This window comes from Epinephelus moara, chromosome 12, assembly GCF_006386435.1.
Source record: "Epinephelus moara isolate mb chromosome 12, YSFRI_EMoa_1.0, whole genome shotgun sequence".
In the NCBI taxonomy this organism is placed as follows: Eukaryota; Metazoa; Chordata; class Actinopteri; order Perciformes; family Serranidae; genus Epinephelus; species Epinephelus moara.
The window spans coordinates 22,446,384-22,459,273 of NC_065517.1; the positions used below are offsets into that span (position 1 = coordinate 22,446,384).

Here is a 12,890-nt window from a genome sequence, read left to right on the forward strand (position 1 = left end):
TTCTGTGGGCAGCCGCCCTCTGTCTGAACCTAGCATTCTCACCTAGGTGTGCACTGTGGTACCGAAATTTGGCACCAATTGATTTGATTTCAGTACTCAACTCAAGTTTGAAAAGACAAGGGAGTAGAGAGAGAGAGAGCGCAAAAATACAGAAAGAGTGATATAGTGAGAACACTAGTGGCAACTCTAAAATCAACTGTTATCCTCTCTAGGGTGAAAGGCGGGAGGGTGGTTGTCTTTAATCACCAGGCCACCCTGAAATGGAGTTAACAGTTGCATGAATGAAAAACTGCAAACTGCCATCAAAGAACACCGTATGAAACATTAAAAAAGCAGCAATGAGGGCCGTAAACTGGATGCTGTTGTTGGCCAATCATCCTCCAGCAGAATGCTAATAAGTAACAGCTGTGGCTAATAGGTTTGTTTACCCAACTGGGAGTTTCAGTAGTTCACCAGACATCATTTAGAGGGTGTTTCAAGATCATGTTTAACAACTGAATGGAAGAATCAAAGTAGGTCAGAGGATATGAAATGTTTTCCCCCTAATTCCAGTTATTTATTACTGATGTAAGTTTTATTAGGTGTCAACTTAAAGTCTAAACAAGTGAAGGGGGTGGGTTGGGGGGGGGCAGGACATATTAGGTTTTGTTTCAGCTAGTTTCTAATTACAAGCCCATTTAACACCAAAAACAGTTTCCAATGCTCATTCAAAGATATACAGAAAAAAAGTACAAGAGCAGAAAGGCAAACCTTTTCTCTGTCCGAGGATTAGGGCTGCAACTAACGATTATTTTCATTGTCGACTAATCTGTCGATTATTTCTTCGATTAGTCGACTAATCTGTCGATTATTTCTTCGATTAGTCGACTAGTCATTTTATCGAAAAATGTGTTAAAATGTTGAAAAATGTCGGTCTGTCTCTCCCAAACCCCAAAATTATGTCATCTAATGTCTTGTTTCATACTCACGCCAAAGGGTTTTAGTTCACCGTCACGGGAGAGTGTGTAAAGGTGCCAATACCTGAACGTAAGAAGCTGCAATAAGTATATTTTGGGGTACTTTTATAGTACTTTTCTATGAAAAATGACTCAAACCGATTAGTCGACTACTAAAATAGTCACCGATTATTTTAATAGTCGATTAGTCATTGATTAGTCGACTAATCGTTGGAGCCCTACCGAGGATGATCAAAACATGAAAGGGAAACTAATCCTTTGAAAGAAATTAAACTCTTTAGAGCACGGGTCTTCGATAGGATATAGGCTAACTGTCACCCATCTGCAATCATGAAAGCTGGCTAAAGCTAAATCACTGTGTGGCACGTTTTTTGTACTGGTATGTCAAGTGTGTGGACATCCTTGGGAGCCACAATGGTAAGTTTTGTAACTTTCCAGGCAACAGACTGTGTCATACTGTCCTCTTTAGAAACCACCAGCTAAAGTTCATCGGGTGAGGCTAGCACACTTAGCAATGCTTCAACTGCTGCTGACTTAACAGCAACAGGCAAGTGCAAACGAGACAAGACCCAAAAATATTTAGAGACTTATCTCTAGTCGAGCTCAGTTTTATACAACATATGTAGCAGGTGGTCCCTACTCCATCCCTCTTAAAGCTCATTGGCCTGAAAAGTGTTGAAGGGCCCTGCTTGAGAGGTTTAGTTCTATTTTGGACTTTATAGTGTTGTACTATGAAAAGTAATCCAGCCTGTAAGGAAACTACTAGTGCTGTTTTACTCACATTACCTATGTGGGTTACTCTGAAACTTGAGTATGTGTTACAGTTGCTGAGAAAGATGAATGCTAGATGATCCGTCCCGGGAGGTCAGTGCTGTGCATGGAAAAACGGGTGAACACAACTGGTAGGCCGGATGCCAAGCACATTCCTATTTCTGCCACGGATAGTAGATTTCAACACGTCAAGGTCTGCTTTCACGTCACCCATAAACGGCCCCATATGAGCTGCAAGTACTTGCTTATTATGAACAGACTCAAGGTGGACGGAAAGCAGGTGCTGGAGAGGGTGAATTTCAAGACCGCACAAATGACATGACACACTTTTTGGATGAGCTATTGTGTGAAGCATAACCTCAACTGACAATAGAGAAAGGTCACAGACATTCATAGTACAGTGTCTGTTGTCTGTTCATGAACAGTCAGTGTGGAGCCCTCTTGCTGTATTGCAAGATTTAATGCAAACTGTTAAGAGAGTTTGAACGGGGTTCGGTAGGACGCTCAGTGTGACAGTGATGTTCACTAAATAAAGTAAACAAGCCAAGTTAGGTCTCTGAGCTAATGCATGCTAATGATGAATTGGAAATGTGCAACAACATTTTTGGCCAGTACTAGATACCAAACAAAAGCCAAAGACTGTATCATATTAAGTCACTGTGAGCTGCAAATTCCCCACTTCTAGCAGAAAAGAGAATAGAATTCATCTCAGGGCCTGACCACTTAAAGCCTCTCCTTCTCCAGGTAGCTGCCTCTGTTTGACTCGGATTCACCCTGGGTCTGGTTTAGCAGCTGCCTGTACCAGAGAGCAGTGTGAAAGTGAGAGGTGCTCTCTCTACAGCTAAAACTAGGAACCAAAACATCCCCAGACATACACAGACTTTAAAAAAAAAAAAAGACTTCACCTTATGCTCTAACATATTGTGATGAGCATCTTAACTGTTGGCTAATGTTTTACCTATACCTCAGTTGCAGCACGAGGTGTAATTTGTATGGCACAGGAGAGATGCACCATTATATGGATCATTTCTACTGGTATAGCACAGTTTTCAACCGTCCTGTCATGAAGTGTAACGTCAGCTCAACTTACAGCATGTTCACAAGTGAGAATACACTTCCATTTTTTGAAACTAGAGCACATGTTTGCATGCTAATACAAGATTGGTGAAGAGATGAGGACAGGCAGGCCCAAGCAATGAGGAAACATTTCTGAAAGTATAATGAATGTTTGAGAATGTGCCCTGCTGCAGCTTTAGCTGCGGTGGGGAAATTAAAACCACAACGAAGGCATTCTTGCCTGAGTCACTAATTAGTTGCTGAAGAAAAGCCAGTGGTAGATGGACGATGACGAATGCCCTAACTGTGCATCTATGATGAGACATGGTTTCCATGTGAAAGATGGCTTTGAGGCAGCAGTGGAAAACATGCATTTGCTGTATGTTGTATCAAGCTGCAAACATTTATCTAATGAAATCAAGAAGTTGTACCACATCAAACAGTAGACAGGAACACAAAATCAGCTGTGCACTATAGTGAGCTCTAAACTCATAATGTATGACATTTTACATCCACATTCACCATGAAACACATAGGCTACTTGACAATACTGTCACTGTCACTCCAGAGAATGAGTAAGTACTAACCCTATTCTGCATACTTACTTAAAGTCAAACAAATATATGATTTATGAGGATAAATGATACGTTGCAGTATACATCTTTACCACCCATTGCATGATAAAAATGTATTATGTAATACCACCCAGCCCTAGTTGCAGCTGGTCAGTATCAGAGCACAGCTTCACACAGCCCACGTCTTCAGCCAGCAGACTGCCAGCAAAAAAAAAAAAAAAAAAAAAAGTTGAGGCAGCAGTTTTGTACAAAAAGGTGGAAGCACATCCCAACCTGCCAGAGGCCACAATTATGACACTGACGAGAACACAAACGCCATTGCAGTGCATCACAAAAGCTTTGTCCCATTATTTCCTGGAAAATTATTTATCGATCTGCCATCTGCTGGCAGACATGATGGAAACAGACTGTGTGGCACACACTTGTCGATCAATAGGCCAATAAAGTGAACATGTTTTCCATGAACAGACATTGATGAGGTTGATGTAATCAAAACAGGCTCCTTTTCAATTAATTTCTTGATTTAGATTTGATTAAAATGTTAGAAAATAGCTAAAATGTCCATCACAATTCAATAAAATAAAATCAAGGAGATAAATAAACCCTTTTTTGGGTTCGTTTGTTCGAACATAGTTTATTTTCAAACTGTGATAACCTGTTCGAACTCAAAATTTGCAGTCTATAAGCACAACAGATCATTTATAAGCCGGCAGACTCTTTAAAGCAGTTTGCCTTGTGATCCAGCAGAGCAGCTCTAAAATTTCACTGTCAGTTTAACCTGTTGCACTCCCTCTTAACCTGTCAGTAACTAAGCTTAAGCAAAGATGCTAATTTTTGTTCACCCGCTGTTTGCTATACAAACTGAGGTCACTGGTGAGCAAAGCCGTCCTGAGCAGACAAGCATGACACTAAAACATCTGAGAAGTGGTGTGTGGAAGTAATTCAGGTTCTACACTGCAGAGTAACTCAGTGGTTTTTAAACTTTTTATGCCCAAGGAACACCAACAGGCAAACCAAAATTTCAAGGCACACCTTTATTCATATCTGTGCACAACAGCTTCTGTAACGTGCGTAATCACTCTTATCACGACATAAGACATTAAGAAAAAATAAGACATGTAGCTTTTGTGATACTGTTTACTGTTTTCTTTTCTTTCAGTGGTAGGTCGTCTTCACTGGTGCTTTGTTGCAATTTGCTCTGTACAATAAAACTTTCCATTGTCCCACTCACAGCTTTCTTCTTTTAAATGTTATCATCCCTCACACTGGCTGCCAATCAGGGCTTTTGATGTGTCACACACTTATAATTCCCATGCACGAAAAGCAACAAATAGGTTCCCCATAGGTTTTTTTTTTAAATTAAATTAAATTAAATTAATTTCTTTTGCTAGAGCTTGCCTCTTTATTAGGAAATGGGTGGGCACAACATACTGATACAGTCAATTTTGTACCAGTATACCGTTGTGGCACACAATTTGAGAACCACTGGAGTAACTAACAGACAAGGCTGTTTGTCTACTGTGTACAAAGCAGCTACTCTACAACGATGACGAATCTGCACACTCACCTGCTAATGTTAGCTTGCCACCCCAGTAAGGCAGCAGAGGCACCATAGACTAGCAGAGTAACAGCAAGAGTACAACCTCTTCTGACTGCCTACTGTTCAGCACACTCAGCTTCAGCAGGCCCCTTGCCAGAAACACGTAAAAAAGGCCATCAGCACCAAGATATTCATACGCAAAGATATGCAGTTCTTTGGTATTATTTCTGGAGAGGTGTTTCACAATTTCAAGATGGATCTGGAGCCATGATATAAAATTCCAAGTCGCACCACAATCTCAAAACCCATAGCGAAACTGTTTGACACCACACAGGAAAACATAAAGACTATACTAAACGCCCGCTCCAACCACAGATGGATGGACATTACTGGCCACATGTGCTTATGAGACAGATATAGATCACTGTATTTCAGACTCATGGGAACTCGACAATTGCTCAGTGTACTAAGGAGCTAAGAAGAAGCCACGCAGCTGTCCATACAGCAGAAAGCATCAGAAGCACACTGGATGAATTTGACATTTCCTGTGAAGAGACTGAATTGTGTGTCATGTCAAACTCATTCGATCTTGATTTTTGGACAAAATGACAGCCCTACCACCAACCTAATTTTTCTGTGTGGGAACAAGTGACGTAGTTTTCTCCTGCACTGTATCTAAGCTATTGACAATAATCACCACATCACCCAGACGTAAGCGTAGGTCTAGTTAGGCATCATGGCTCAGCTCAAAATCTCACTGTAGTGACAGAAATATCAACCTAAATGAAGCAGTCTGTATTTGGAAAGTAAAACATTTCCCTGGCTCGCTCTCAAGGCTTCTGGCTGCCATGGCAACAATGTTGGTCTCAGAGTGACTCATCTTTTCAGTGTCTATCACACAACAGGAGCTATAAGCCCTCCAACCTCTCCACTGCAGGAGGGCTGAAGCTTCTTTGCAATCTACTATCTTTTAGGACCCGAATCTTTGTGGTTACTCCACAGACAGCTGCACAACTCCACCATTATTTCCTTTAAATGCATCAAAGTGCCACAACTACTGTACTCTCCCTAAATTACAGATGGCTGGAGTTGCCAGCAGGGGACAAGTATATTACGTTAATTCTTCAGTTTGTAATAATATGGATACTTAAATTACATCTGAACCATTACAACAGATAAACACCTTAACATATAGTAAGTGTGGACAGCTATGCCTGTGCATGTGGCCTATTAATACCCACAGACTCATGCACTGTATATGAATCATACAATGTGTGTGCTACTAGGCAACAGATGGCGAATCAATGAATTTAGTTTGAACAATTGTGACTGGTCCTGCAAACAACCTCAACATGAGGCACAAATGTGGGCCTTGTTAAAGCAAGCAGAAATAGGAATTAATTATTCATGGATTACACACCACCTTAAACATGGACTAAATGTCCTGAACATGCTCAGAAGAACTGTAATAATATATCAAACTTCTTTCTTGCACCAACCATATCCTAATTCTAGTTAATGGCTCCACTTGTGTCTGATTATTATAACACTGCAAAAGGAATCTGACCACAGCAGGCCATCTTCACAAAGTACATAAAGGTACTAGGGATGAGCGTCAGTACTAGAGGTCTTTCATTTGGATGTCATTATTCACTGAATGCATAGAGTACCTTACGCCTATTAAAATGCTATTTACTACTATTTAAATGGGTAAAATCTTATTTCATTGTAGCGCTGTGCACACCGTATTGCTTCACTCAGTGCCTCCACGCCCTGCTGTCATGCTCTCTGTTTATTATTTCTGGTTAGCATCACACAACTAACGTTATCTAACAGCTGTTAAAGGGTTAAATGACAGAGTCGAGCCATTTCGGTTTCAGTGTAAGTTTGTTGGGACTGTTTAAAAGCCCATTGTTGGATGTTAGCTGCTGCTGCGGTGTTAGCTTGTGCTAACTGGGCAGGAAGAGAGCTGAGACAGTCCTCCTCTGTGAGTATCCCATGTAACAGCAGCAAAAGAAAGTTTGCTGATTAGTTTTAACCTTGACATTATGGTTTAATGCTAATTGAGGCCTGGTTGTTCAGTAAATGAAATTCAAATTGCCTTGTTTTCTGTTGTATGCCTATTTACATTCTTATTCTTACCTTAGATTTTTTTTTTTAGCAAGTACTCGAGTACTTAATTCCCATCCCTATTAGGTGTGAGTGAGCATTTCATGCTACAGTACCCAAGGCAGAACTACAGGGACTATAACCATAGTTTTGCACTCATTCGGGAAACTGAAGTCAATCTTTATGGCTATTATTAACAACTATGCACCAATCCAAACTTGATATTGGGCTGATACTGACCCAAATAGCTGGATATTTTCGATCAATGTGATAAAGTATCGGTAAGAATTAGGACATTCTATCAAATTCTATTCTATGTTCACAGTTTCAGCTACTGTATTACTTACATACTGAAATTTAAATTCCCATAGCCATTTTTAAGTCAAGCCAGATGTTGCCTTGCACATAAATCAATAATCCCAGACACTTCCACATAGTGAGACATACAGCTTATTAATTAAACACAGGTATCAGATTGGTATCTGTGTTGCCGATGCCAAAAGCTCAGGTATCATGACTGAAAAAAATCAGATTGTTGTATCCCTATGTACAACTCAGTTCCAATTCCAGACTAGAAATTATCAATCTCATACATCAATGTTCAGTGAGTCTCCACAGATTTTGCCACAAAAGTGAGTTCAATTCAATCAATCAATTTTATTTATAAAGCCCAATATCACAAATCACAATTTGCCTCACAGGGCNCTAGAAATTATCAATCTCATACATCAATGTTCAGTGAGTCTCCACAGATTTTGCCACAAAAGTGAGTTCTACAAAGACTAGGACACATGCATTTGCAGTCAAGGCTACGCAACATCAGAGCTGACTGTCAATGTTATTTTCCAGTTTAAGAGTCATTAATGCTGATGTATTGGTGGAGTAACCTACAGTGAAATCCATTTGTTGATGTACTTGTGCTGCAATCAAAGGTTTTTGGCAAACTTTTAACATTTTAGTGAGCGTGCTCACTTAATCCTCCTTTTTTTAGGCGCTAAAGTTTCTCACTCTTGTATTAAATGGCATTGTGACACTTACTTATAATACTTTCATCTTATATAATACTCAAACTGTCTCATAGTTTGGAGACTCTGATTTCCTCTCTTCTATCCTTTGCTGTGATTTGTAGAAACTCTCCCACAATGATTTAAACTAATGCACTGACACAAAAAGTCCCTCAACCTGCAGAAATAGAACTTTTAGTGAGCGCCCTGGTGCTGTTAGCTCAACACTTCCATGTACATCACATGATAAAAGCTCCTTCACAGTAAACACTTTCCAGCTCTGTAGATAATTAATTACAACACCACATGACATCAATGCAAAAACATTCTACTTGAATTATAGGAAAATACTCAACCCTGATATGTGAACTGTCAAAAAGAGAAATGTCTCAAAGACAGACAGGCTTGCATACCGTAATAAGACATGTATCATTATTTCAGTAGCAAGAGCTTGATGACTTTGAAGTCAGGTGAAAAATCTGCACACCCTTTTAAAACACGAGAGTATAGAAAATAACTGAAACACAGTTTCCCTTAATTCTATACCAGCAGTTGTCACCATGACAAGGCATAAATCACCCTCTAGCTTTTAGTGGAAGAAAGTCGGATAATTTAGCTGTCACTTTCACACTTGTCAACAATACAGTTGCTGCCATGCTGGTTCAAGTCAGTTAGGGGTGTTGTTGTAGTGCAGCGCTCTAGTTTGGGAAAATCATACCAAGTGTTTCAACTCCTGCACTTCCTTTCACTATCTGCTCCCCGTACGCATCATACAAGATTCAAAATGAATTATTAAACACTGCATTTTTCCTACATTACAACAAAATTTGTAAGACAGCAGTCGGCGTCAATATACACTCATTTGTGACATTTTGTTTTCATCGTCTTGAGAAGCTGATTCATGTTTAAAAGTTTCAACTAAACTTGATCAGACAAGTCTTTCGTACTTCGACTGTGCTCGTTCCTCCAGTGTCATAAACACAGATGATAAGCTGTTGAGGCTTGTCTTTGTAAGTGTGGGCAAATTAGTCATTAAATGGTACGCCGCCATTTTGAATTTTTAAAGATAGATGGATAGATAACTTTATTGTCCACCTCAAATTTGTCTTTGGCTTCTCTCAAACACATACAAAAACATACAAAAAATGACATATAACCTGTTATATGCAAGTGTCAATACCTCAACAATGCTTTTTGTGGCTCACAATAAGATTTACTATTGGTTAGTGTCATATATATAGTTATTGGTAATGTTACATGTCTATATCTATCTCTGATATACTATAGATTGGTAGACAGCCATTTAATCAATACCCAAATTCAGTATTTCCATTCCTCAATCAATCCATTTTATATGTAACGTGAATTCGTGAAATTTAAATGCATTCCTCATGGTAGCTTGATGTAAACAGTGCAAGGTGTATGCTGCCCTACAGTGACATAACTTGTGCAAACATGTTTAAGTACACAGTGGAAATGCACAAATTGTTGTGAGTGGAACTTAAATACACACAGTTGTAAGAGGGCTCAGCTCCGTCAGTTTTAACCGCAGGCTACAGGAAGACAACAGACAGGTATCTCGTCAGGTGCGTGCTTAGATTTGTCACGTTACTGCAGTTTTTTTAAGGACAAATATGACTGAAGTATAAGGAAGAGGTGAGATTGTTTTATGTATGACGTGTTTAATAGCACAACAAACGGGCGAAATGGGTCCAAGTTTGTTTTGGATTCATTACAAGTTTTTGCCAGTGCAGCTTTCAAACAGAAATTTAACTGCTGCCAACTACCAAAAGCATGTTAATGAGCTATAAGGACACCGGATCATTGTGTCTGTGCTGAAATAATTTGCATGGGGAGAGTTTAAAACAGTTCAACGCGCAAGTACGAAATGTATAAGTCTTCACTGGGGAAACAAACTGCCAGCTTTATTAAACACTGCAAGGGTTGGAAACTTTAAATAACTGTTGTATTTACACACATAGACATGTTTACTGTCATTTGTGTTTAGGAAAACATCAAGAAAGCAACACAATTCAACAAGTTAGAAACAAGTGCAAGTTATGAACTTCTCCTTTTAGGGAAAGCTGCACTTCACTTGACAGGTAGGGGACAGACTCCTTAAAATGCCAAACCTTACCAGACCTCCACCCACAACAGACTAATGCATCATCTGACAACTGACTCTTCTCTGAAGTTTGATACTGGCTACCCATACTAATCCTACACAATGTCACATTTCCCTTGATGCATTTTTCTGTCCTGTATTCTCCGCCGCACTATTCTAAGGCCTAGTGCTTGCAAGTTGCCACTGACATCCATCCATTGTGCAATGCTATGCGCACATGTCCCTTCAGGGTACAGATGAGCCCAGTGAAAGACAAGCTGTAAAAACTAACAAACTGCTTTATGTTCAACAGGTAGTTCTCATTTTCTCGGGTGCATCACTGTGATAACGCTCACCAAGCACCTTTCAGTTGTGTGAAGTGCTTGTAAAGACCTGCAAGCTACAAGTTCAAATTCTTCAGACTTGCCAGGATGATTTAGATTGTGTCTGGGAATGAATGGGAATGAGTTAAGCCAGCTGTGGGCTTCTTCGTCAAGGCGTTCCAGCAATCCTGCCTTTTGCACAGCACTTGAGTTATAATTCGGCATGTTTGCGCTGGAAATGCCTTTGTAACGTCATAAAATATAAACTTGTCAAGCCGTTGAGAAAGGATTACTGAACCTTTCTTCAAGTGTTGTCTTCACTATGAACAGTCTCTCACAGCACAAACAGGAGGAAAACACAAGCAATCACAGAGCAATCATAGGTCTTGTGTTTGCACATGGTTTCTCCTGAGCCCCAAACTGTAGTCACTTCTCTGTGGCTCCACAACACCTTGATGCAAAAGAGTAAATCCCTCTTAACCCCTTGTTCAACACCACTCTCTGGATGTGCCTCTGCATGTTAATTCAGCCCCAAGTGCTCCAAGTGAGGCTACTCTGAGTCTCTGTAACTTGAAAGCAAGCACAAAGCAACTGTGACACGAGAGTAAACAAAAGTGTTGACAAAATGCAGTATTTTACACAAAGAGCACAAAACTGATGTAATGCACTTTGGAAGTAATGCCTTGTGGTCAAATTTTGCAGCAAATAACTGAGGGAAATGTTTGGCATCCACAACTTTCACCACTGTTTTCTCCCTGTGCAGCAGACATAATGTACACTGTATGTAGAGTCAAATGTGTTAAGTATTTCTGCAAATTGCATTCACTTCTATGTCTGCTGCAATCCTGGTAATGGTCTGCATGCTGAATTGAATTGTTGCACATCTAGCAGCACACATAACACACAGACAAACAGCCTATTTTAAGCGGCAGACCCCTTCATCCTCTTACCGTACCTTTGAGCTGAGGCAGCGGTGAAAGCTCGACCGGAGCGCTGTGTGTGCGGTACTGAGAAGAGCCTTGGGATTTTCTCTGTTTCTGGGCCTTCCTCATGGACTTTCTCGTAAACCCGTCCACTTTCTCGGCTGCGGAGATGGCCGACATTTTGATGCACAAACCGACGGAGACTTCAGACGAGCTACTGGATCCCTAGGACGAATGAAAGTTTTCCCCTTCTGTTCGCATCAGCGCAAAAAATACCGGAGCCAACTGCACGACCTGAAGCTCGTCTCCTGCAAAAGTCGGATGCTATTCTGTAAGATCCAACATGGTCGCTCGGTATTGGTGTTAGACTGTGTCCAAAGACTGCATCATTTGGGTAACTTGCTTGCTGAAACACGCTGACAATTTTCAAAACACGAACCAGAAAGCCAAACTACAACTCATGACATTGCCCGCAGTGTAACCTGGAGTTACAAATACCAGAAAATTATCGCTTTAGTTTCCAAATTTAATGTGTTTTTTACTGCTTTGTCGTGTTTGCAAAATGTCTACCTGTGGCAACACATATGAAAGACATTGTCATTAAAAAAGTTGCCTGAATTCCTTGGAAACTCCTGACAGTAGCAAACTACTGTGCTGCTAGGCGGCTTGCTAACGTACCTAGCTAGCTAGCTAAAATTAGCCGACGTTAGTACGCCACTACAACAGTTTGCACCGCTGCCGACACAGAAAAGTTACCGAAAACAGTCGCCCCGTTAAATTCATGTAGCTCTTCGTAAAAACACAAAGTCCACGTCTTCAAGCTCCGCTTTTAATCCTAGTTAGACTTCCGCTGAGTGTGTTTTCAGAACTATCCGCGGTCGGTGAAGTTGAATTTCGCTCGACGACTCATTTAGCACTTAAAAGTTAGCCGTGTCCACATTCAGTCGACTTCGTCTCAATTACACTCCTCGCTCCAATATGGCGCGGAGGTTTTCCCGGCCTCTAAAAACACCGAGTATTTCCTAAATTCAACAAATTACTGGATGTCGTGCTGAGTCGGCAGCCATAAAACACTCCCAGTACAGCCGTTCAGCCGTTGTCTGTCTGACTTGACTGCTCGGTGGACTGCAGAGGCTGACAGGTGTACGTCATTGAGTGACGTCTCTAAAGGCCAATCACAAGCAGAGAATTAAAGCGCTGTAAACTTTTCGAGCCAATCAGTACGCGCAGAATGCGGGCCCTGACCATGTGACATGTGAAAACAAATATGTGACGTCGTAGAGTTGAATGAGGAGTGGCAGCTGTAGTATATATTAATGATTTCAAAAAGTGTATTTATTCTGCATATTCTGTGTGATTGTGTGTTTTATTAAAGAAACCGTCCATGTTTTATCCAATCTAGATTAGAGGGAGAAAATAAATTATATCTCTCTCTTATAAAAATATCCAAGGATAACTCACCAAACTGTCCTTCATACAAAAGAAAAGACACCTTTGTTTTGGGATTTATAGCCCTGTTTCTACTTATT

At 40.4% G+C, this 12,890-nt stretch overlaps 1 protein-coding gene across 2 annotated transcripts in view; it reads right to left on the minus strand.

Moving 5' to 3' along the window:
* Positions 1-12,479, minus strand: part of ppp2r5a (protein phosphatase 2, regulatory subunit B', alpha isoform) — a 65,909-nt gene extending 53,430 nt beyond the window's left edge. The window contains exon 1 of one of the 2 annotated variants that reach the window (XM_050057889.1): positions 11,394-12,479. In XM_050057889.1, coding sequence (XP_049913846.1) covers positions 11,394-11,541 — 148 coding nt within the window. In that variant the 5' untranslated portion in view covers positions 11,542-12,479. The remainder of the gene's footprint in view (positions 1-11,393) is intronic. The other variant, XM_050057888.1, reaches the window with a different exon arrangement.
* Between the last annotated feature and the right edge of the window lie 411 nt (positions 12,480-12,890).